Source organism: Pseudorasbora parva, chromosome 4 (assembly GCF_024679245.1).
Source record: "Pseudorasbora parva isolate DD20220531a chromosome 4, ASM2467924v1, whole genome shotgun sequence".
NCBI classification, from domain to species: Eukaryota; Metazoa; Chordata; class Actinopteri; order Cypriniformes; family Gobionidae; genus Pseudorasbora; species Pseudorasbora parva.
This window is the reverse complement of record NC_090175.1, coordinates 38,781,525-38,807,025: the sequence shown is the minus strand read 5'-3', so window position 1 is coordinate 38,807,025 and position 25,501 is coordinate 38,781,525. Positions and strand designations below refer to the sequence as shown.

General features: G+C 38.2%; 2 protein-coding genes across 2 annotated transcripts in view; one reads left to right on the top strand and one right to left on the bottom strand.

The window, feature by feature from the left end:
- Positions 1–1,616, top strand: part of si:dkey-92j12.5 (multiple PDZ domain protein) — a 78,237-nt gene extending 76,621 nt beyond the window's left edge. Inside the window, exons 43-44 of the mRNA XM_067441704.1 lie at positions 209–343; positions 1,491–1,616. Of these exons, the coding sequence (XP_067297805.1) occupies positions 209–343; positions 1,491–1,517 (162 nt within the window). The 3' untranslated portion in view covers positions 1,518–1,616. The remainder of the gene's footprint in view (positions 1–208; positions 344–1,490) is intronic.
- A 50-nt stretch (positions 1,617–1,666) lies between these two features.
- On the bottom strand, positions 1,667–24,581 carry rfc1 (replication factor C (activator 1) 1). Its single transcript, XM_067441705.1, has 24 exons — positions 24,425–24,581; positions 23,726–23,836; positions 23,502–23,568; positions 13,964–14,065; positions 13,420–13,727; positions 13,267–13,341; positions 12,836–12,913; positions 12,273–12,611; positions 11,913–12,020; positions 9,988–10,167; positions 9,779–9,883; positions 8,487–8,874; positions 7,599–7,708; positions 7,320–7,434; positions 7,126–7,214; positions 6,438–6,575; positions 6,184–6,279; positions 5,979–6,077; positions 5,715–5,869; positions 4,550–4,667; positions 4,146–4,291; positions 3,822–4,035; positions 3,446–3,628; positions 1,667–2,429 (listed from the first exon to the last, which is right to left on the bottom strand). Exons 1-24 carry the CDS (start codon positions 24,425–24,427, stop codon positions 2,334–2,336), a joined length of 3,423 nt encoding a protein of 1,140 aa, XP_067297806.1. The 5' UTR covers positions 24,428–24,581; the 3' UTR covers positions 1,667–2,333.
- Positions 24,582–25,501: the final 920 nt, after the last annotated feature.

Below are 25,501 nucleotides of genomic sequence, written 5' to 3'. Positions count from 1 at the left end.
GACACTGCCATAGAGCTACAAATTGTTGAGTAAATCTATTGACTGGACTGAGCCACAGAGATTGATACATGTCCAAAAACGCGTTCAGTTAGCATGAATCGCAGCGCGTGCACACTCCACCGCATGACATACAGTCCTCTGACTGGGAAAGGAATGTTATTTGTGTATTTGAGCGTGAAGCGTATGTGACAGTGCTCTGTTTCCACAGGGAGCTGCGGTGGAGGACGGGCGTCTGAGTCGCGGTGATCAGCTGCTGACAGTAAACGGACAGTGTCTGGAGGGTGTCACTCACTCTGAGGCTGTCGAGCTCCTTAGACAAAGCAGCGGGACGGTTACTCTACAAGTACTTTCAAAAAGACTTCCAATATGCTGATAATGTCACACAATGTCACTTTCCCTAGTCGTCACGGTTCTTAGACCTCAAGGAGCAGATGTATGATGGATTGCTAGATACAGATGGAGACAGATCCTACAAGCTGTATTTCAAAAAACCTCTCAAAATGTAGTCTTTTCTAATTGCAAAAAAAAAAAAAAAAAAACGTATTTCAGATTAAATGTGATTCTAAACAGTGTAACGTGGGAGAAGCCAATAGAGACTAGTGCTAAACCAGTGGTTCTCAACCAGGGGTCTGCAGGATGACATAAATATTACTCATATTAAATCTAACTTGATTTAAAAAAATAAAAACAATCAAAATGCAAACTAGAACAATTTTCCTCTTTGACCAAGCTCAAGAGACAACTTGAAATTGTGGATTGTATCTTTATCAAAAAGGTTGAGAACCACTAAGAGTCTTTGAAATACATATCAGCTGTCTTTTTGTACTGTATTGCTTCACTACACAGATTTGCACCATTGTACATTCATTTATGAATTATATGAACATTACAGGCCTAGCTAATGGCATACACTAACGCCGAGAGCTCACACTAAGCATAATTATTCATAAGTGTGGTTATTACACATTTAGATTATCATAAATTATGCAGAAAAAAAAAACATTTATGAAACTATTTAAAGCAAGACTAATATCATATCAGAAATATTTTCTGACTATCTCAGTAATGAACCAGATTCACTGTGTTTGTATATGTTGTCTGATGCATTACATGTAAGTCAGCACTGTGTCCTTTAGGATAACAAGCAACTTAAATGTATCTTTTCTACTGTAAATGTACCTGTATACAAAATACATAATTTTATTGCTGTAAATAATTGTCTATTAAAGTCTTCATGTTAGACTACAAATTAAGTAGTGAATGAAAATATACTTGAATTTGAATTGCTGAAACAAAAAAGGACCTATGTACAGTTGTTTACCCAGATACTGTATACCTTGGTTTTATAGACGAGGCTTAAGCCTAGTCCTGGGCTAAAACGCTTGTTTGAGCTGTTTTAACTGAAAGCAAATTGCACTGATATATCTTAGTGTGTCAGTGCCATTTTTTTTTCTCAAGATGCACACTAGTTATGATTTTTTTCTTCGTAGGGCACACTGCTTAGATGTCCTAATTGAACTAAGGCCTAATCCTGGATCAATCTAAACCTGTCTGTGAAAGCAGGCCTGTATATCAGCAATTTATCTATTTTTACCATCCTTGGCCTCCACCATCTGATCGAAGAATGAACCGCGAAGATAATTATGACAAGCAAACACAATACATCTCTACAACATAATTCTTGTTTTAATTATTGAATCACACACGAAGCCATTTACAGAATAATCTTCGGGCTAATATTAAACACTATCAGTCTGGATCCAAAAGTGCTGCCATAGAAAACACTAAGAAAAGTATTATTTATATATATCTGCAAGTATTCAAAGTAACAAAGGAAAAAAAAAAAGCAAATATGACACATATTTACATTGTGTGTGGTCACCAAGCTGACGTCCAGCAAAGTCCAGTGGGTGTCCATGTCTTTAGTGGAAGAGGGTGAATAATTGTGAACAACAGAAGCGAATATATTAAAATGCTCATGTATTTTGTCATGAGGTACATGAGTGAGATGACATTAAGTACCCTTAATACTGTTTACCTTTAAGATGAATATAGCTTTAACGTCATGTGCTAACAGTATGATGCATGCGTCAAGTCTGATATGCTTGATGAATTGTGAACCATATAATAACTTCTGTGAAAATGTGTGGTCCACCCCCAGCGCCTGGTCCCTCTGCTGAAAGCAGCTTAAGCTGAGTGATGGCTTTCAGGAAGTGCACAAGTATGACTCACAGACAAAAAAAAGTTCTGTTTATAGAGCTGATGTCATTCAGCCACTCACATCTTAATGAAAACAGAAAGAGTAAGGCTTTCTGTCCCGGTCCCTCCTATGTTTATTTCTTGGCCTTTCCTTTACCCCTGCCTTTCCCCTTCCCAGAAGCCCCTGGTTTCTCTTGCTTGACGTCTTTTGCTGGTTTGGCTTTCTTCTGCTGTAAGAATGAAAAAACAAAAATGAATAATGGTGTAGCATTTTGAGTGATTAATAATGGAATTTTGCCTATATGTAGGCCCTGATGGAATATGCAGACTGCATTTTCTACACTGATTTTGGGCAAAATGTGTGGAATTCTGTAGAATACATTTTTGAACATGGTAGAATATGCTGTGAAGATACTCTCAGATGTGCTGTATGCAATAAAATTAGCCAAAAAACTTAGTAAGTTACATGTAGTAATAAAATTCTGTGGGTTCTGATTCTTTGACAAACTTTGCCACTCGCGACAAACTTTACGCGTTTAAAAGGATAGTTCACCCCAAAAGGAAACCAGGTCTTCATTTATCCCTCAAGCTCACACGTTGTTCCAAGCGTCCTCTTTTGCTATTGAAAACAGGGACTAAAGATTTTAAACTTCAAAAACCATGCAAAATTATAAAAGTAACCATTATGGCTTCTCTGAAGCCATAACAGATCCGTTTCTTCGCTCACTGTGAGTCACCAGTCACAGTGGTTTAAGAAGATTTGGAATATAGAGCAATAGAGAGCAACTTTTATGGTGCTTTTGTGACCTCTTTTAATGCATGAACACTTCAGTGTGTTTTGCAGAGTGAAGATTCTTCAAAAAATTCACCTTTTATGTTCCAAAAAACAAGGGAAGTCATACAGGTTTAGAACAATATGACGACGCAAGCTCTGAAAGCCTAAATTAAACCTGATCATCATATAAAGCAACCATTTCTCTTCAAGGACTTATCCACTTGTGGATGGGTTACATTTTTTAAATACATTTTTTAGTGTCAAAGTTGTGGTTGAGTTGACTTTAAATGGAAGGACAGAACTTCTTTTGCGTTTTGAAGATGAACGAAAGTGAAACATCAGGCTGTGTACCTGATGACAGAATTTCGATTTTTAGGGGTAACTATCCTTTTAAGTGTTCTTCAAATAATTGTTATTAAGAAAAACTGACAGTCAAAATGGAAGCTACTGGATTGCTGTTTTGATATCTACCTTGATCATTGCATCTCCAGTAAGCCCATCATCTTCTTCCTCTTCCTGGAACTGAGATTCATTATCAAGCTCTCCAATGAGCTCAGGGTCAACAGCACCTTTACGACTTTTCTTAACCACTTGTAAGGAGTATGGCATAAGATGTGATTCCTTATTGTAGGCTCTTGTAAATGCGGCTTTCACCTGCAGAAAGGGAAAAAAAACTAAGCTGATGGGGATACAGTATGGCATATAGCACCTCCAGATGTTTTCCTGTTAAAACACAATTAACTCAGACGGAGCAGGCATCTGTCAAATCAATGAACTGTCAACTGGACCACCGGGCTCTTGTCCTGGAGGATAAGTCTACAATATGCTAAGAAAATCACACACACACCTTAGAGTCTAGCTTAGAATAAGGATCCGGCTGTCCACCCCATGTGCTGATCTCCATTATGTTATCAACATCCTCTTTAATGATGTCATAATCATCCATGAGCTTCACGCTCTGATTGGCTCCTTCTGAACCTTGGGACTGAAGAGGCTCTAAAATTGCGGAGCGCAAATACGGCAGGTAATCCAGATTTATTGCTTCCTTGCTACTTAACGTCCTGCAGGATAAGAAATAGGCAAGCTTTTAAGAAGGCAAAAATTAGGTTTATAGACTTCATACTTCAGACGTGGAGGAAAGGAGGGGTTGAGAAAAGTGCATGTTTCTCACTTTAGGCACATGTGTGAAGCCAGCTCCTGTATGATGCGGCTGTGTTTGCCAGTTGATGAGAACTTGCCCAACCAGCTGGGAAAGGTTGGAAACTGACTCATATAGCCACGCATCAGTTCCCCAGGCAACACACTTGCATAAATTGCCTGCAATTAAATACACACAGATATATGACAAACCTTATATGTTTTTAATTTGTTTTCACTGATCTATGCAAAATTACTACGTGAACAAGTTTTGTAATGTTACAAATCAGTGATGTAATGTGACTTTATTTATCTTTTTATTATGTAAATGGCAACCTGAGGGCCAGGTTGTCTTGGTGCTGCTACAGCATTCAAAGCTGTTGACTGAGGATTTGTTGGTCAACGCTGCTGAGAAGACAATGGCAGGATGCATGTTACCTGTGTAGGAAGCAGAGACCAGGTCTGTCTGGAACGGATCTGTTTGTCCACTAAATCTCCATCGCAAATGCTGTCCGCAGTTTTGCTCAACAACACCAAATGATTCTTCAGATTTCCCCTGATAAACATCAAAGGTCACAATTATACCAACACGCTTTTATCTGCAGTTAAAATAGACTTTTTAAAATCTTATGAGACAAAAATGTCTGTAAATTGTGAATGTCGCAATAATTTTAAGTGTTGCTTATTTTTCTATAGACAAATATATCTGAAAAATGTCAGATGTCAAAATAGGTCTGTGCATTAAGTGTAAATACAAACAAATCGATCTGCATTTGTTTCTCATAATGGACCTATTTACACCTGTTATTAAGATGTGTTTTGGTCAACCGGGTCACAAATAGACAAGTGATACACATACCCATTTACACCTGGTGTTTTAATCCGTCTCTTTTGTCCACTCTCAATCACTTCTGTCCCGATTTCTTCAAGGGGAGGGTCTATGGGCTGGTAAATTTATGTTTTCTTTTTCAGATCTTTTGATGTAATGGACAAAATAAGCTTAATAATGGACAGCATTAGCTTTTGTTTCTGCTCTGCGGCTGGTGGACTTTGGTCTTCAGCCAACAATTTTTTTTGGAAACAACAAAATCCCAGCGCGCTTCCAATAATGTTTACGCATTAAGTCAGTAGATGGAGAGTAGGTTGTCTTTTGTGACTGTTCAAACACATTCGACCAAATGAGTGTTTACAATACGAAACAAATCCAGTCTAATGCGTTCTCAACTACCTCTGGAAGTGGTTGAAAGTGGACAAGTTCAAAACATTTTAGACCACCCTTTTACACCTGTATTTAGCGTCATCCACTTGAGATCCGATTGATCAAAATACATCATAATACCAGGTGTAAACAGTGCCAATGTGTAATATGTTTCTTTATTCTATGTCTTAAAACATTCTATGTCTTAAAACTTAAAAATATATATACATATTTTGCATTAAATATTTTACGTACTTTGTAACAATGTATGTACTATTCACATCATGTCTTTTTCATGGGGAGCGAACAAACATTTATTGAGATATTATATCTTAAAAATTGGGGAAAATAGAGATTAAAGAGATTATCTATCGCCCCACAGTAGTAAATGTGTCTAAAACTCACCCTGCGGCAGCTGGTCGGACATGCAGGTAGTTTTCTTGGACAAATAGTGGTGCTAGAGAGTAGTCATGAAAGAAAAGGTCTGATTTGTCAATCAAAGACATGTGAGCGGTTTCCTCTCCTGAAGCAAACACTTTCCGGCACACATCAAATGGACCCTGCATAACAACACACGGATATTGTCATTGTATTATACGGGCTACTCATGTCATCAACGCATCCATGCTCATAAAGTGTGCATAATGTTTTAACAGTGTGCGTATGTACCAGTTTCATGTCTTTCTTAGCCTTGTTAGCATCAGCTTTGGCCTGGTCATAGGTCATGACTTTGTCTTTAGCCGACCACATGCTCAGATTATGCAGGATCTAGATGTAGAAATATAATACAAAATTTGTAGTGTAATACACAGGCTTATATAGTAGACACAGAAACAACAATAAAAGTAAACAGATTTGTTTGTGAACATCATACCTGTCGAATATCTTGATTGGACGCCAGGATGACTTCATTAAGTGCTGGGGGAGGGATCCTCAGACCCTCTTTGAAAGCTATAGACATCATAGCTCCCTGATTGGACAAAAATGAATCAAACATTATTTAAATATATTTTACATAATAAGTGTAACATTTGCTAAAATAAGATTTTTTTGTTACACTATGTTAAAGTGTCCTTGGTACAGTGTAATTACACAACGTACTAATTAATTTCAGATGCCAACGAGTACCTTGATTTGCTCAACGCGGGGTCTCTGAAACCGCAGGTCGTAGCAGTAGTTGGCCAGCGAGCGGATCTTCTGATGATTGCGGTCATTACACATGCAGATGATGGGAATCTTGGACTGTTTTATCAGACCAATCATCTCCTATGTAGGTCAAAGGGCAAAGCACAAGTGTCAAGAACACAATAACTCTATACACTGGCGTTTAGAATAGCATACTACTCTTACCAAGACTGTAGTATATTCACTGTGCAAAGTAAGTATATTTTCAGTATGCACTAAAACCCAGATGACCTACTACATTTGCTTAAAATGAGCAGTATACTACAGAGCTTACTGAATGGATTAGTGTATTCCAGATTGCAATGACTTGACCTTTAATTTCCAATACAGCATACCTTTATGTCAAATGTCAAATTCTAAATAAACTGAATTCTTAAACTATATGTCCAAAATCATAGTTTTTTATTTTTATCTGATAACTGGGCAATAAGAAGTAGAATTCTACTGTTTGAAACATTTATTGTGGACAAAGCCAGCTGTTTCACAATCTATTTTTAAAGATTGTAGGCAGTATATACTGAGCTAGTGCTCCATTCCACAGCCACTGAACCCATCATGGCCATTTTTGCTCCTTGAGCACCACCTCTGTTCAAGAGAAATAATGCAATTTAATGTGAGTGTAAATGTCAACCTGTATTCCTCCTCTGTCTTCATTTCCTGCCATCCCATCCACTTCGTCCATTATGAGGACATGTTTACTGCTCACTGTCTGAGATGCACCTGACACAATTAAACACACTGTGTTTATAATATAATCACCAAGTTTACCTCCAAGCCGTTTTACAGATGCAACCTGATGAGTTAGCTATTAATTAAGCTAATTACCGGTATAGAAGTTCTTAATGCTGGTGTTGTTGAGTGATTCTGCGATCACTTCCTTTAGGCTGTTCTTACTGCGGGTGCAGCTCGCATTCATCTCCACGTAGCTGTAACCCAAATCCTACAAGCACATGGAACTCTATAAATGCTTTACCCTATGCATGGAAACCATAAAACAGACACAGCATTTAAAATTATTCACTAATGATTTAATCCTTCAACCAACGCTAAACACTTGAAAACGATTACACAGACATGTGTGTTTAGAAGCGAGACTGAACTGACCTCACAGACGAGAGCAGCAGTAGTGGTCTTCCCAACACCAGGAGGCCCAGATAACAAAGCAGCCTTAAATCCAGAACCATCATCTTTACTCCCAAACTTACCAAATTTGGCTGTTTTGAGAGAGAGGGAGAGGGAGAGGGAGAGGGAGAGGGAGAGGGAGAGAGAGAGAGAGAGAGAGAGAGAGAGAGAGAGAGAGAGAGAGAGAGAGAGAGAGAGAGAGAGAGAGAGAGAGAGAGAGAGAGGAACAATGAAAGTTAGTTACGTTGAATTTTAACCAGCACAGTGAATAAAAACATTTCAACTTAAAATGGCATGCTAGTATGTGTCCTTTATACTACAACGTATATACTACAATCACATACTATTGTTAAAAATTGTATCTAAAATCACAAACAATATTCTTACAAACATTGTGCAGTCAAAACAATGTCTCTGAATGTGACATCTGGTTGTTATGCTCATGGTCAATTCAAGTGCACAGCATTATAGGAAACTATACTATTGTTATATAATGGTAAAAGTAAAACTGATGCATTATAAGCATAAACAAACTTGCATACTGGTAGTATACCATTCCGATACAGGTAGTTAATATTAAATTAAACAATGCATGAAGTATGACATGCTCTATTCCATATAATCCATCTGAAATAATAATAATAAGCTTAATTTGTAACATTTACAACTCTTATATAATTAATATTACCCCGTATTAATTAAGAGACTGTGTGGAAAATGAGTACTTTAAAAAATGCATTTGTCACACTAGGGGACCATTTCAAATTAACTAGTAAAGTTGAAAAACTTAAAAAATAATATACATATTTGTCAGCTACCCAAATATCAACTGTTTTGTGAGCACAGTGAGAGTAAACTTTAAATACTGACATGGTGCTTTTGTATTGCCGCTGTGATTTTTATGCCAGTTCTGTAACCAACGCAGAAGCTTGTTGGCACAACTCTGATCCCCCTGCTGTCCAATCAGGTTCTTCAGATTGCGGGGGCGGTACTTATCCACCCACAACAGGCTGCTCCCATCATTCTCTGGGCTAGAGTGAGATACAGGGGATGCTGTCGTGGTTTGATCATAGCTCAAACTCTTTTTGACCTCTGAACGAAAGGCTCCAAGTGTTCCAGATTTAGAGGCAGAGCCAGGCTTAGATTTCCCCTCTGAAGGGCTTCTCTTGTTGGGGCTGGGCCCTTTTGGTGTGGCCTTCTTGGCTGGAAGAGTGGGCTTGCCTCTAGAGTCTGGAGTCCTTGTTTTAGAGGATTTATTCTAAAATATGGAAGATAGACAGAGAGCTCATCAATGTATTAAATTCCTGTGTGTGTGTGTGTGTGTGTAGTAGTAGGGCTGCCCAATATTAGAAAAAACTGACATAGTTTGTAATGTATGCGCTATTTGGTTTTTCTGCAATATATACTATATATATATATATATATATATATATATATATATATATATATATATATATATATATATATATATATATATATATATATATATATAATATTTCTATATGTAAAATACAGAACACTTTGAACAGATCACTTGAAAGGCTATATTAGGAAATAATTTATTTAATAATAGTGATTTTCTTAGGGAGTAACCCTAAGACTAACCCTTTAACTTGAAATGTTATTTGGTTCTTGTAAATAGTGAAGCCATGTATAAATCAGCCCTTAAGTATGTCCATAAGCAGTTGAGTCTTTTTTTCTTTCTGTGTGGATGTATGAGCAGTAGCGATATGAGGCAATGAGTTCAAATTGCAATATATGACAAAAATACATCACTAAAGAATTAATTGGTACATTTAAATAAATAAAAAATCTAAATAAAAACATTCAACATCTCAAAAAAAAAAGACTTCCCATGTGACCATTAAGCGAAATCAAAAAATGTGAACATGCGAACTATGCAAACTAATAATGTGAACTATTACCTTCTCAGGGGGTCTTTCAGGTAAATATTTACATCTAAGTAGTTTGGCTGGCAAAAACATTTGGAATTAACATTAAACTGTCAAGCTTTTATTTTGGCATATATTTAATTAAATCACACCCAGTAGTATGGCAATAGCATTAAGCAATATACCCCAATATCGATTTTATTTTGCTAAATATTGTGTGGCTCAAGTGGGCAAGTGAAAGAACAGGACGGTTGATGGAAGCTACTTTACCTCCTCCTCCGCCGCAATCTCGTATTTAGACTTCTTGCCTGGTTTGGTTCTTATGAGTTCCAGCAACTCATCTTCATTAATGATCTTAGTGCCAAAACTCTCCGCCTAAGGGATAGACATTAAAGTTACATTAGCACATTATGTTACAATAACTAAAAGTAAAGGGGTAATTCATAAATATATTGAAAAATAAACACTCATGTTGTGACCTTCTCAGTCTTTGAGGCTCCACTGTCTCGTCCCAGAACAAGGTAAGTGGTTTTACGGCTGACGTTTCCTGTGACTTTCCCACCATATCGCTCTATTAGTGACTTAGCATCATCCCTCTCCAGAGACTCTAACACACCAGTCAACACAAACACACAACCCTCCAGGCAGTTCTCTGCTCCCTAAAACATGCACATAACATTAAGCTGTTTAAAGGAGCTACACATGTAAGAAATTTCATGTATTAAACAGCTAGTAACAAAACTTAAAAAATTAGATCTTCCCCAACTTCCTAGGTTGTCTATGAAAAAGCCTGCAATCTGATTTTTATGTGAAGGACTCCGGGGCTTCTGGGAAATTCAAAAGGATTGTGAAGTTTACACACACTCCCGAGAGATTCTCTTCTGTTATCTACAGCGAGAAAGTGTGCAATACTAGCTAACGTTAGCTTAGAGATGGAGTCCACTATCTTCAACAAATAGGCAGCAAACTAAAAAACGTTTCTGTTTCACAGTAACAGACATCTGTAATGATTCAACGAGGTCAACTACAATGACACATGAAATTAATGTTTATACAACATTCAGGATCATGCCAAAAGAGCCATTCTGTATTGTAATGTCAATGTGTCATCCAAAGAAAAACAACTAATTCAAACTACAGTCTCATATTGCAAGATCTGTATAGTATAAAGTCTCAGATTTATATTTTATAATCAGTCATAATCATAAGTTTGATCATTCTCCAATCATGTAGAGTATATCGGAGCCTTGAATCACATTCAGTCCCTTGTATCAGAGTCCTGCAACGGGTCTAGTACCAGCGGATACCCACGGGTACCCGCATAAAAGTGGCTAAAACGGGTGGATTGTGACATATATAAAATTCATGGGCAGGGATGCGGGCGGATAATTTATTCCGTGCGGGTGGGTAGAAGCGCGGATGAAAAATATGTGCAATATTTCTGTGATGAGATGGACGAGCGAGCGAGCGAGAGTGCAAATGAGCGTCACTTGCGAGCCACACCGGTCTCAAGTCCTCTCATGAGGCTTATAAAGACGAGCGACACCAATAAAGGACGAGAGATCACCAGACCTGGATTTTACGTTAAGTTGTGTTTATGTTTTATTATGTGTGTGCGTGGCAGCTGTCCGTGAGGGGCTGGCCGCGTCTTTTTTCATTTTTTTGGTTAAAGTGTTTTAAATGTTCGCCGGTTCCTGCCTGCTTCTTTCCCCCTGAACATAGCCTACTGTATTACAATTTCTGTCCAAATTACCATTACACATACACAAAACAACGATACGCCATTTGACCCATCACATCACCACCACTGCGACAGTGTAACTTTTGTGCCTCTCGTAGCCCAGTTGGAGCGAGTGCTGCAGGAGTAGATGACCAAGTAAAAGTAAAGCTGGTGAGTGGAGCATATAAAATTGTTGACGAGTCTTTAAAGGCACTTTAGCCTGTTTCTTTAGCCAATTCATGACACAGTTGTGATGTTGAGAGAGGTGCAAGATAAAAAATAAAGCATTTTAAATAAAATGATTTTAGCGTGTGTGATTTAATCGCGGACACAGATCGAGTAACAGACAAATATTAACGGGTCTGGGCGGGTGCGGATTTAACGTTGATATTTTCACGGGTCACGGATTGGATCTGGTGCTGAACCTTGCGGGTATGGCCGGGGGCGTGTCTCCAAAAATGGACCCGTGCAGGACTCGTATGCGTGTGCGTAAGCAATAGTTGGCTGCGATTCACTTAACGGCCACAGGTGTTGCTAATAACAAGGGTTTCTTATAAAGCCTGATATATTCTACATGTACCCCCTTTAACCTACAAGTATAATTTGATTCCTGAAAGATATCCATAAATAGCAACGAGACAAAAGGCCTTCAGTTGTCAACATGAGTCGTTTAAGTGTTTTTACCTGTGGTATCTCTTTAGAACCCAGTGCTCGTGGTCCTTCTCTGTTCAGAAAGTTACGGTAGGCTGAAGAATTTGCCCGTTTTTTCTCTAGGTCCTCAGGACTTGTATTCTGAAATATTAGACAAAATATAACCATATTTTTGTCAAACATAATAGGTTTAAGTATTGATAATGTGCGGGATTTCTTTTCATTTCTTCATACATACTGTGAAATGCATTTTACAAATGCTAAAAAGTAATAAAACAAACTTAAAAGACCCTTAAAAACACAATTACACATCTTACATTGACATTTTGAATATCTTCATTTAATGTAAAACAATCTTGAATTAAGTGGCATATGCAAATGATATAGTCCTACCTCTGGTTTTGTTGGTGAAGTTTTACTGGGTTCAGTTTTAGGTGTTGAAATGCTTCTTGATTTTGTCATTCCTGGTGTAACACTTCCTGTTTTGGGTGTAGCTGCCCTCTCTGAACTAGTTGGTGAGATGGGCTCTTTCTTAGGAGAGATCTTAATTTTCTTTTCACCCCTGTCTTTTTTCCTTTGCTCATCCTCTTCATCCTGTCGTTTTTTCATCTGAGCCAGTTTGGAGCTGGTCTTCACAGGACTTGTTTTAGGGGATGGGTCCTTTTTAGGTTTGGTGTCTGAGGCAACTGCCTGAGAGCTGCTCTTGGAAGAGGAGACAGAATCTACCCGAGCCTAGAAAATTAAAAGAAGAATGTAAAATCTAAAATACACAGCTTTGTTACACACCACATATTTGTGGACATTTGATTTTGTCGATAAAAGGTCTTCAAATTTTAACACGCAGTAAAACTATTATTATAATATAAAAATATTATTTTCATAAAAGAATATGAATAACTACTTGTATGTGCATGTTTACTGTGCATGTTTAAATCATAATGAGACTGCTCACCAACCTTTTTCGGCAAGGGAGCCTCATCCAGCATGGCTAATGTTTTTGCAAATTCCTCATCATCATGAATCTGCTTTTCAAACTAACACAGAAATACACACAAACACGTTAAGCATTAATACTTCGAGAAAATTCACATATTACATGCATTTTCAGATTATGGTTCATTCTAGATAAACCCTAATTCTGAAAATTGTTAGATATTGGAATATTCCTGGATATGTGATCATGAAGAATCACATTTGCATCATCTTGTGGAAATTTCTTTTGCTTGACATTTCAATTAATTTTTACTAACTCTGAATCATAATTCAGCTCATTAATTCTCTTTCATGTCCTTGATTATAGAACATAATACTGAACATGTTTAATATGACCAAATTCTGATTAATATAGGCACATTATGTAAACATTAGCCATGTGGCCTAAACCAACCTCCATGTCTTCATCCATCTGAAGTTCTTTTGCAATGGCTTCATCACTGAGCGACTCATCCGTTGCCTGTGTGGGCTGAACGAGAGTGAACACTGATGAGTTTGAATTATTCTAGGCATTAAGCGCACACACTTTCATTCACTCTCTACTCACTGCCTTCCTTTTGGTGCTGGTACTAGCCACCATTTTCTTCTCTGACCTCTGAACACTTGAGCTCCCAAAAAAGTCCATTACTGAGGTGGGAGTCAATTTCGTTGGGGTTGGTGTGAACTTTTTTGAGATGGTGGGCTGAGAACTGTTCATGCCTCCCCTTGATATTGTGTTTGGGGATTTGATTGGAGATTTACTAGGTGAAACTTTTGCTTGTTTTGCTTTTCCTGAATTTGACTCCTTTTTGCTTTTAGCCATTCCATTTTCTTTAGGTTTGGGCTTTTTCAGAGTCACAAATGTATCATCCGAATCTGGAAAAATAAAACAAGGACAGACAGACAGACACACGCGCGCGCACACGCACACGCGCGCGCACACGCACACGCACACGCACACGCACACGCACACGCACACGCACACGCGCACACACACACACACACACACACACACACACACACACACACACACACACACACAGGAATACAAATTGTGATGAACACATCATATTCACAGCATTGAGAGGTAATTTTCTTGCCGACTCCCTCACCAGAATCAGACACATAAGTTACTGGTTGTTTCTTCACTGTGGAGGCAGTAGTCTCTTTAGTGCTCTTTTTTGTTTTCTTCTCCTTCTTGTCTTCCTCAGAGTCTGTGATAAGATGAGAGAAATATTATGATCAGATTCAGAAATCCAGACTGTCTAGGCCTAGGGCAGTGGTTTTAAATCTTTAAGATGCCACTGGCCCCCAAATATGATCATCCTCATGCAAATGACCCCCATCCTATATATATATATATATATATATATATATATATATATATATATATATATATATATATATATATATATATGTATATACACAGGTCCTTCTCAAAAAATTAGCATATTGTGATTAAGTTCATTATTTTCCATAATGTAATGATAAAAATTAAACTTTCATATATTTTAGATTCATTGCACACCAACTGAAATATTTTAGGTCTTTTATTTTTTTAATACTGATGATTTTGGCATACAGCTCATGAAAACCCCAAATTCCTAAAATCTCCAAAAATTAGCATATTTCATCCGACCAATAAAAGAAAAGTGTTTTTAATACAAAAAAAGTCAACCTTCAAATAATTATGTTCAGTTACGCACTCAATACTTGGTCGGGAATCCTTTTGCAGAAATGACTGCTTCAATGCGGCGTGGCATGGAGGCGATCAGCCTGTGGCACTGCTGAGGTGTTATGGAGGCCCAGGATGCTTCGATAGCGGCCTTAATCTCATCCAGAGTGTCGGGTCTTGTGTCTCTCAACTTTCTCTTCACAATATCCCACAGATTCTCTATGGGGTTCAGGTCAGGAGAGTTGGCAGGCCAATTGAGCACAGTAATACCATGGTCAGTAAACCATTTACCAGTGGTTTTGGCACTGTGAGCAGGTGCCAGGTCGTGCTGAAAAACGAAATCTTTATCTCCATAAAGCTTTTCAGCAGATGGAAGCATGAAGTGCTCCAAAAGTCTCCTGATAGCTAGCTGCATTGACCCTGACCTTGATAAAACACAGTGGACCAACACCAGCAGCTGACATGGCACCCCAGACCATCACTGACTGTGGGTACTTGACACTGGACTTCAGGCATTTTGGCATTTCCTTCTCCCCAGTCTTCCTCCAGACTCTGGCACCTTGATTTCCGAATGACATGCAAAATTTGCTTTCATCCGAAAAAAGTACTTTGGACCACTGAGCAACAGTCCAGTGCTGCTTCTCTGTAGCCCAAAAGTGGCTTGACCTGGGGAATGCGGCACCTGTAGCCCATTTCCTGCACACGCCTGTGCACGGTGGCTCTGGATGTTTCTACTCCAGACTCAGTCCACTGCTTCCGCAGGTCCCCCAAGGTCTGGAATCGGTCCTTCTCCACAATCTTCCTCAGGGTCCGCTCACCTCTTCTCATTGTGCAGTGTTTTTTGCCACACTTTTTCCTTTCCACTGAGGTGCCTTGATACAGCACTCTGGGAACAGCCTATTCGTTCAGAAATGTCTTTCTGTGTCTTACCCTCTCGCTTGAGGGTGTCAATGATGGCCTTCTGGACAGCAGTCAGGTCGGCAGTCTTACCCATGATTGCGGTTTTGAGTAATGAACAAGGCTGGGAGTTTTTAAAAGCCTCAGGAATTTTTTTGCAGGTGTTTAGAGTTAATTAGTTCATTCAGATGATTAGATTAATAGCTCATTTAGAGAACCTTTTAATGATATGCTAGTTTTTTGAGATTTTGGGTTTTCATGAGCTATATGCCAAAGTCATCAGTATTAAAACAATAAAAGACCTGAAATATTTCAGTTGGTGTGCAATGAATCTAAAATATATGAAAGTTTAATTTTATCATTACATTATGGAAAATAATGAACTATCACAATATGCACATTTTTTGAGAAGGACCTGTATATATACACAGTTACACACACAATATTGCCAAAAGTATTGGGACACTTCTCCAAATCCTTGAATTCAGTTGTTCCAATCACTTCCATGGCCAAAGGTGTATAAAATCAAGCACAGCGGGGTCAGCAAATGCAGAAGTCGACAACTTTCTGCAGAGTCAATAGCTACAGACCTGCAAAAGTTATGTTCAAATCGCACCTCTCTGTCTGGCAATCTGATGGATGAGTCTACGTTTGACGGTTGCCAGGAGAACGCCACTTGCCTGACTGCAGTGTGCAGAGTGAAAAGTTTGGTGGAGGGGTGATTATGGTGTGGGGTTGTTTTTCAGGGGTTGGGCTTGTAAGTTCCAGGTAGGGCTGCACGATTAATCGAAATCGAACCGCAATCGCGATTTGGCTTGTGTGCGATTATGAAAGCTCAAAGGCTGCGATTTTAATTAAATAAATAAATGCCCAGTGTGTTAGCGAAGAGCTGCTCTGTGATAAACGCTGCTCCGTCTGAAAGTTGCTCATAACGTGCGTTTGAAAAAGCAACACGAGTCAAACATCTTCACAAACTAGTGAAGCGTTCATAAACCTGTTCAACAAAAGACGTTTAATAACATGTTTTACCTCAGTTCATATCGTCAGTCGAGTGTGTGTGAGCTGATGTGGCTTCTCATCAGAGTGAGGCAGACGATGCGTTATTTTATAGTATTCTATGCCAATCAGCACTGCATTATAATACACTTTATTATTATGAAAATACCCTTGACGGCTTGAAGAACTCAAATACTCCATATTTTGCTGCAGTCGTGCTTATTGTCGTCATGTTTAATCAAAGCATCTCTATCTTCTGTTTACACAGCGTTAGCTTCACATCATGGATTTCCTGAAAACTAACGTCAATTACTTCTCTGACGCAAATGTGGCGTTTTCCGCTCGAGGGCGCCCTCTGGCTTTCAGTATGAATTAAAAACTTTTGGCTAATCAATAAAAATAAAAAAATACTTATATAAATATATATATAAATATATATATATATATATATATATATATATATATATATATATATATATATATATTACAATAACTTCTTAGGCTTAGACCTTTCTAATTTTTTTTAGTCATAGGCTGTCTGCATATTAATAGGTAACCCAGCATTTTTTTTTTTTTTTGTAAAATAAGTTTTCTTTAAAATATTACATAATAATAATTAGTATTAGTATTATATTGTTATATTTATTCTGACATACTCTTTTTTTATTTGTAATTATGAAAATGTTATTGTAATGGTAATATTTCTTATTTTTACAAATATTTTTAGCAGTAATAATAATCATAATAATTATTATTAGTCACGTTAATATAAAAACACAGTTAAATACACACGCTTTTCATTTGTAAAAAATAATAATAACAATAATCGCATTTTAAATCGCAATCGCAATTTTACCCAGAATAATCGCAATTATATATTTTCCCCAAATCGTGCAGCCCTAGTTCCAGGGAAAGGAAATCTTAATGCTTCAGCATACCAAGACATTTTGGACAATTTCATGTTCCCAACTTTGTGGGAACAGTTTGGGGATGGCCCCTTTTTGTTCCAACATGACTGCACACCAGTGCACAAAACAAGGTCCATAAAGACATGGATGAGCGAGTTTGGTGTGGAGGAACTAGATTGGCCTGCACCTTAACCCGATAGAACACCTTTGGGATGAATTAGAGCGGAGACTGAGAGCCAGGCCTTCTCGTCCAATATCAGTGCCACCTGACCTCAAAAAGGTTGATCATAAACACATTAACACACTCACATAAATAAATTTCCCATAAAAATTCCTTTAAACATACTCCTAAACTTTGTGGAAAGCCTTTCCAGAAGAGTGGAAGCTGTTATAGCTGCAAAGGGTGGGCTAATTTCATATTAACCCTACGGATTAAGAATGGGATGTCATTATGTGCACAATATTATGCACATGTTTATGTGCATGTAAAGGCAGGTGTCCCAAAACTTTTGGCAATATTATGTATATATTCTTGGATCACTACCACTTCAATGCATAACCTTTGTTTGGTTAATCAAGTTATTAATCAATTATTCAAATTATATTAATCAGTTAATCAAATTATTAATCAACCAATCCTTCTAAATATCCAATAATTTGAATGAATCTTTGTTTGTGAGAGAAGCACCCAACACTGTTAAAACCTATATTTACTATTCTAGCTGCCCCTGACAGTCTTGGTCACTGAAGCCAAATTTATACTTCTGCATCGGTTGTACGCCGTAGCTACATCGTAGGCTGTGTGTTGCATGCGTAGCCTATGACGTACTCTGACGTGCACCTCTCCAAAAATTTAACAACGCGTCCATTCTACATGGACCGCAAGCGCTGTGATTGGTCTGCCAGAACCCCTCCCTCAGGAATGCACATGCACCCTCTGCATGTGTAACTGCATGTCAACGCGTACATGGATGCAGAAGTATAAATGAAAATCGACGTGTAGCCCACGGCGTAGAAGCTACGGCGTAGGTCAGACGCAGAAGTATAAATCAGCCTTAAGGGGCTAGTTCACCCAAAAATGAAATTTCTTTTATCAATGACTCACCCCAATGTTGTTCCACACCCGTAAGACCTCCGTTCATCCTCTGAACACAGTTTAAGATATTTTAGATTTAGTCCAAGGGCCTTTCTGTCCTTTGAATGTAAGTGTATGCCCACTTGCTGTCCACGTCCAGAACGTAATGAAAACATCATCAATGTAGTCCATAGGTGACATTAGTTGGTTAGTTACTCTTTTGAAGCGTCAACGATACATTTTGGTCCAAAAATAACAAAAAATACGACTTTATTCAGCATTGACTTCTCTTCCGTGTTCCTCAAATAAAGAATCATGATTTGGATTGCGTGTCAAACTGGCAAACTGCTGAAATCACGTGACATTGGCGATATGAATCACGAATCAATCTGCTGATTCACAACCGTTTGATTCTTTATTTAAGGTTTGAAAACAAATGCGGAAGAGAAGTCAATGCTGAATAGTCGTATTTTTTGTTATTTTTGGACCAAAATGTGTTGTCGACGATTCAAAAGAGTCTAACTAACCAACTGATGTCACCTATGGACTACTTTGATGTTTTCATTACCTTCTGGACATGGACAGCAAGTGGGCATACACTTACATTCAAAGGACAGAAAGCCCTCGGACTAAATCTAAAATATTTTAAACTGTGTTCAGAGAATGAACGGAGGTCTTACGGGTGTGGAACGACATTGGGGTGAGTCATTGATAAAAGAAATTTCATTTTTGGGTGAACTAACCCTTTAAGGGTCACTCAGGTCTGGTTCCTATGTGACGAATTCTGAGTTAAAGAATTTGCTTTACACTTCATCTTCAATCACTACAGAATAATGCCGAAAAAGTACATCTTATCAGTATGTTTTGAGCTAGAGCTCGACCAATTCCGACCCTGAAGAATCTGTGTCAGCATTCTTTTGTTACAGGAGAAGATGGAGATATTCTTCTGACTGACAGAACAAATTTTCTAAGTGTATCTTTTGTTTTTGTTTTTACAGTCATGACAACCTGACATGATGATGTAGCTAAGTGACCTGTGCTTGAGCATAATTACAGTGACCTACAAACTCCTTGCTGAGTGTAAAGCTGGATTCTGCTGATGAAACTGCAAACTATTGTTCAGTAAAGTTTTCTTCAATCTCTGTCTCCTGGTCTTTATTCTGGTTTCCCTAATAACAATAAATACAATAGCTTAACAGTAGTATATATATATATATATATATATATATATATATATATATATATATATATATATATATACACACAGTGTAGAAAATAAGTATTTGAACACCCTGCTATTTTGCAAGTTATCCCACTTAGAAATCATGGAGGGGTCTGAAATTGTCATCGTAGGTGCATGTCCACTGTGAGAGACATAATCTAAAAAAAAACATCTAGAAATCACAATATATGATTTTTAAGTATTTGAACACCTGAGAAAATCAATATTTGGTACAGTAGCCTTTGTTTGCAATTACAGAGGTCAAACATTTCCTGTAGTTTTTCACCAGGTTTGCACACACTGCAGGAGGGATTTTTGCCCACTCCTCCACACAGAGCTTCTCTAGATCTGTCAGGTTTCTGGCCTGTCGCTGAGAAACACAGAGTTTGAGCTCCCTCCAAAGATTCTCTATTGGGTTTAGGTCTAGAGACTGCAGAGGCCACGCCAGAACCTCGATATGCTTCTTACAGAGCCACTCCTTGGTTATCCTAGCTGTGTGCTTCAGGTCATTGTCATGTTATACTTATTTGCAGCTGTATCATACAAATAAATGGTTTAAAAAAATCATTCATTGTGATTTCTGTTGTGTTTTTTAGATTCTCTCACATTGGACATGCACCTATGATGACAATTTCAGACCCTCCATGATTTCTAAGTGGAGAACTTGCAAAATAGAAGGGTGTTCAATTACTTATTTTTCTCACTGTATATATATATGTGTGTGTGTGTGTGTGTGTGTGTGTGTGTGTGTGTGTTATGCTATTTATTTTATTTACTTATTTAAAGGGGGGGTGAAACACTCAGTTTCAGTCAATCTCATGTCAATCTTGAGTACCTATAGAGTAGTATTGCATCCTTCATATCTCCGAAAAGTCTTTAGTTTTATCATATTTATAAAAGAAATATGGGCTGTACCGAGTCTTTCCGGAAAAAACCGAGCGCCTGGAGGCGTATCGTGTGGGCGGAGTTAAAAAATGACAAGCGCGCAAAGCGGTGACGCAAAGCGGTGACGTCCAGATCCAGAATCAAATCTGAGGGAGAAATAAATTGAACAGGAGAAACGGCAACATCAGGACGTCCGTCTCTGTGGTATGTAAGTTACTGTAACGTTATTTAGTGGCCTCTCCACATTTCTGTGTCTTTACTCGCAGTGTATGAGGACATGATTCGGTTTATGGACTATTGTATGCGACTAGACCTTAGAAGTAGCAAGCAAAACGGTTTTGCACGTCAGAGTCAGAATAGTGTAACGTTATACAGAACAACAATGGAGTAACCGTTAGCGCATTTGAATGACAAAGCACGCAATCGTGTCGTTTACTGATGTTTACTCATGCGTCCGTAGCCAAAAGCAGAGACATTTAAAGCAGTTTAACTCACCGGCTGCTTCCAAAGCAGGACCGAACCTTTATCGCTGGGACTGCTCCGTCAAAAAAACACTTCTTTGGTATGATCTGGTAAAGTCCTGACAGCAGTGGCATGTAAATCCACTTTGAGACGTGACTGAAATGATGTTGTGAAGCTTCCCGTCATTTCTGCGTTCAAATCGGTTCAAATGCAGCGCTGCCTTCCCGGAATGCTGTGCTGAAGGGTTAAAGTCGCTCGACGTCACCCATAGGAATAAAGAGAAGCGCGGCACCACATAAGTGTTCACGGACGACTGGATCTGCATCTGAGAGGCTGTTTACGGCGTGCATTTCCTCTCTCTCGCTCTATTCACGCGCGCGCGCGCTCACCCTACCGGGAGAAGAGCCCGTACGGCCCATACAAGGACCTTCCGTTCTATTAAACGTCAAGTAGACTCATACTCGAAAAAAACTCGCCGAAACCTGTGAGAAACCGGAAGGAGTATTTTTAACACAGAAATACTCCATCAAACGTCCAACATTAGTTTGTGAAACTGTGTCTATGTTTAGGATGGGAATCCAAGTCTTTAACAGTGTAAAAAGCTCAGTATGCATGAAACAGCATTTCACCCCCCCTTTAATTTTTCCCCCCAGATTCTTAAAGGGATCCCCTGGTGTTGAGACTTGTATGGCTTAATATAACATAAATAAATGATGTCTCTTACTGAATTATGTAGTAGAAAACCCATGAAAGATCTACGTTATTTAAAAAATCGATTTTATATTTGGACTATGGGCGGCGCCATTTTGTTTGCGTTCTAGGTTGATGACGTAGAATGGTTGAACTCCTCAATCAGCTGGCGTTACCCGTAGCTATTTTTACCACAACGCAACTCGAAAATTGTTTCAGAGTTAAACAAAACCAATGAATTGCTTTGTAATTGTACTTAAAACACACTCAAACATACATGTGCACACAAACTCACCTACACAAGTCACAAACAGATCGGCGGCCGGGCACACACACCTGACAGACTGCGTTGTCTCAATCGAGATGTTGGGCTGCTCAGTCTCCATGACAGGGGCTGAATCCGAAATCGACCCCCTATACCCTGAAATAGGGCATTATTTGAAGGGACGGCCATTTGTAGTGTTGTCCGACATCACAGTGGACATGTTCAAGTGCAGTCATTCAGTCTCACGTTGCACCGCAATAACGAGTGTACAGCCGATTTACAACAGCTGTCCGACTTCACGCACCCAAACATACATGTGCACACAAACTCTCTCTCTCACACAGACTCACACACACCCCAATAGAGCGGCGCGAACACACACACACACACACACACACCCCTACAGATCGGCGCGAACACACACACACACGCACTGCGTGCGCGCATACATAACCCTCAATCACTATTCCCTGTGTTGATATCATAGACTGTTGATATGCAGTAGATTAACTGTAATGCCTAATGTATCCAGCAGAGGGAAATATCTAGGTAGGATGATGGGATAAGGTAACGTGAGGAGGAAGAGAGGCAGGATGTTTTGGTGATGATGCATGGGATTGGTTTGTGCATTAAAGTTTGAGCACGCTCAGTGAATTAACCTCAATCTTTAAACTTTCACTTTTAAGACACAAATTACTTTCGCTACTTTTGTTCACTAATACAACTTGAAGGAGTTAATGAAGACGATCGAGTGCGTGAAGTCGGACAGCTGTTGTGTGTAAATCGGCTGTACACTCGTTATTGCGGTGCAACGTAGACTGAATGACTGCACTTGAACATGCCCCTATGGTGTCGGACAACACTACAAATGGCCGTCCCTTCAAATAATGCCCTATTTCAGGGTATAGGGGGTCGATTTCGGATTCAGCCCCTGTCGTGGAGACTGAGCAGCCCAAAATCTCGATTGAGACAGCGCAGTCTGTCAGGTGTGTGTGCCCGCCCGCCGATCTGTTTGTGACTTGTGTAGGTGAGTTTGTGTGCACATGTATGTTTGAGTGTGTTTTAAGTACAATTACAAAGCAATTCATTGGTTTTGTTTAACTCTGAAACAATTTTCGAGTTGCGTTGTGGTAAAAAATAGCTATGGGTAACGCCAGCTGATTGAGGAGTTCAACCATTCTACGTCATCAACCTAGAACGCAAACAAAATGGCGCCGCCCATGGTCCAAATATAAAATCGATTTTTTAAATAACGTAGATCTTTCATGGGTTTTCTACTACATCATTCAGTAAGAGACATCATTTATGTTATATTAAGCCATACAAGTCTCAACACCAGGGGATCCCTTTAAGCCCTTTGTTGCACTTCACTTCCATGTTTGAAAACCCCTAGTCTAGGGTTTATTTAAAAACTTTATTTAAAAACCTAGTTAAACTTAAATTTAACTAGGGTTAAATTTAAAAGCGCACTCATTCACAGTACATAACTTAGTTAATAACTACCATGTTTTAACATAGTGAACATTATGGTCATATCATAATTGTACCAATACTAGATAAATGTCATTTACAAACCTGAATCAATTATGACTCTTTTCTTTCGTTTTCCAGCGGGTTTCTCATCAGATTTGGGACTTGTGACCTATAAAAAGAGAAAAAGAGAGATTGTGTAATGATGCAGGATGCATAAAACATCAGCATGCAAATTTATGTAAATAAAGAAAATATGAGAATTAATGTTTATTTTAGATGACCAGTCACAGAAATAAATGACAAATGTACATTTAGACTTGTTTTACCTTTGATTTTGATTTCTGTTTCTTCTTTTTCTGTTCTTCATCAGTGCTGGTGCTTCCATTTGAAGGTTTGGGTGCCACGGGTTTGGTGGACGAAAAAAACCTCCGGATGTCCTGAAATGAGCAGAAGTAAATTAGAAAAGTATATATAATATATAATAACAGTTTACTTTGTTTAACATAGATTATTTATTATCTTATAATAACATAGGTTCCTAAACGTGCTGTGCAGAGCAACTACCAAAGTAACCTCTGGCTGAGTTTGTTCTGTTGCATGTATACATTTCAAAGTTGACAGTAACAGACAGGAAGCATGTGCTTCGTTGATACCAAAACAGAAACATATGTACTTTATTGTTATACAGTAACACAACAGCTCGTATTGGCCTGTCTATTGGCAGACAGTCGACTTTGATAGTTGGTTCTCCACATTTTTAAAATGCTTAAATTTTGCTCCACCCAGACCTAAATAAATGCACTCGGGATACAAATAAGGGAAACGTGGACTGCCAAAATCATGAATAGCCTTTGTATATTTTGCTCTTTTTGCAGCTCTGGGCTGTTAACAAACACGTAACGTTAAAGGCTGCAAGTTTGAGCTAACTGCTCTTTTTTTAGCCAAACAGCCAGATCAGCTGTATTAAGCTCGTCTCTGATTGTGTAATTTTTTTATATAAATGGTGCATTGATAAGGCGACTCACCATTTCTAAGCATGTGTCAAATATCGTTTCTTTATTTTTGGACAGACTGCGGGACAGTAGCGCTTCTCCAGTCTTCTTTGGCGCCAATGATACTCAACGCAGCAGGCGCAGCATGATGACGCGAAGATGGAGGAAGAGAGAGAGAGAGAGAGAGAAACGCGCGGATCAGATTCTGGAAGTGCGTTGATAGACTGTAAAAAATTGATACCTGTCTATGATTGATATATACTCCACATTAAAAACAACAAAAACAAAAACCCTATAATAATTCAGTGCAACACATATTGTATAACAAACTAAATCATACTAAGAGTTGTCGTATATGATTGTTTATAATAAATATTATGTCTAATGTTCTTATTAGAAATGTATATTAGGCTCGTTTCTTCAACTAGTAGGTAGCCTACTTTTAGTCATGTGAAGTTGAATAAAAAAAAAAAAACGTGATCAAAAGTCACGTAACACAGTTTCATACGTTTAAATAATTTGTCTAGTGTTAAGGACAAACTTATTACAAGATAAATTGTTATTATTTTACGTTTTTCAATTTGCTATTATTTAAAAACAGAATTACATATGCCACTCAAGAAATGTCGTTTTACCAGTTTGTCCACAATGTACATAGTTATACATTTGTCAATGAGAATAAATGAACTGCCCTTAAGGACCAAATGCTGAACTGTACCTGTCACACTCTGAAATGGTTTAGGTAGGAGCTTATAAGAAAATAAATAACTTTCGTTTTTTTTATATTAAGAGCATGATTTCATATTTTTGGATACAATATGTGATGAGAACTTTTGAAGTATTTATAAAAATGTGTGTGGTGATGGAAATGACGGTGTTGTGAAAATGACAAATAACGTGAATAAAGAAACATTTGATAAATATAAAAAAGTATTGTAATATAATATATAACTTATTACACAAATCTACTCTGGCAATCCACATAAATTGTACTTTGTAGTCATAAATGTAATTTCCACCACATATTCTTTTTGTAATGGACCTATTAAGATGTAATAACTTCTCCCACTCTATGAAACAAAGCTCTAACTGAAAAAATAAAAGTAACAT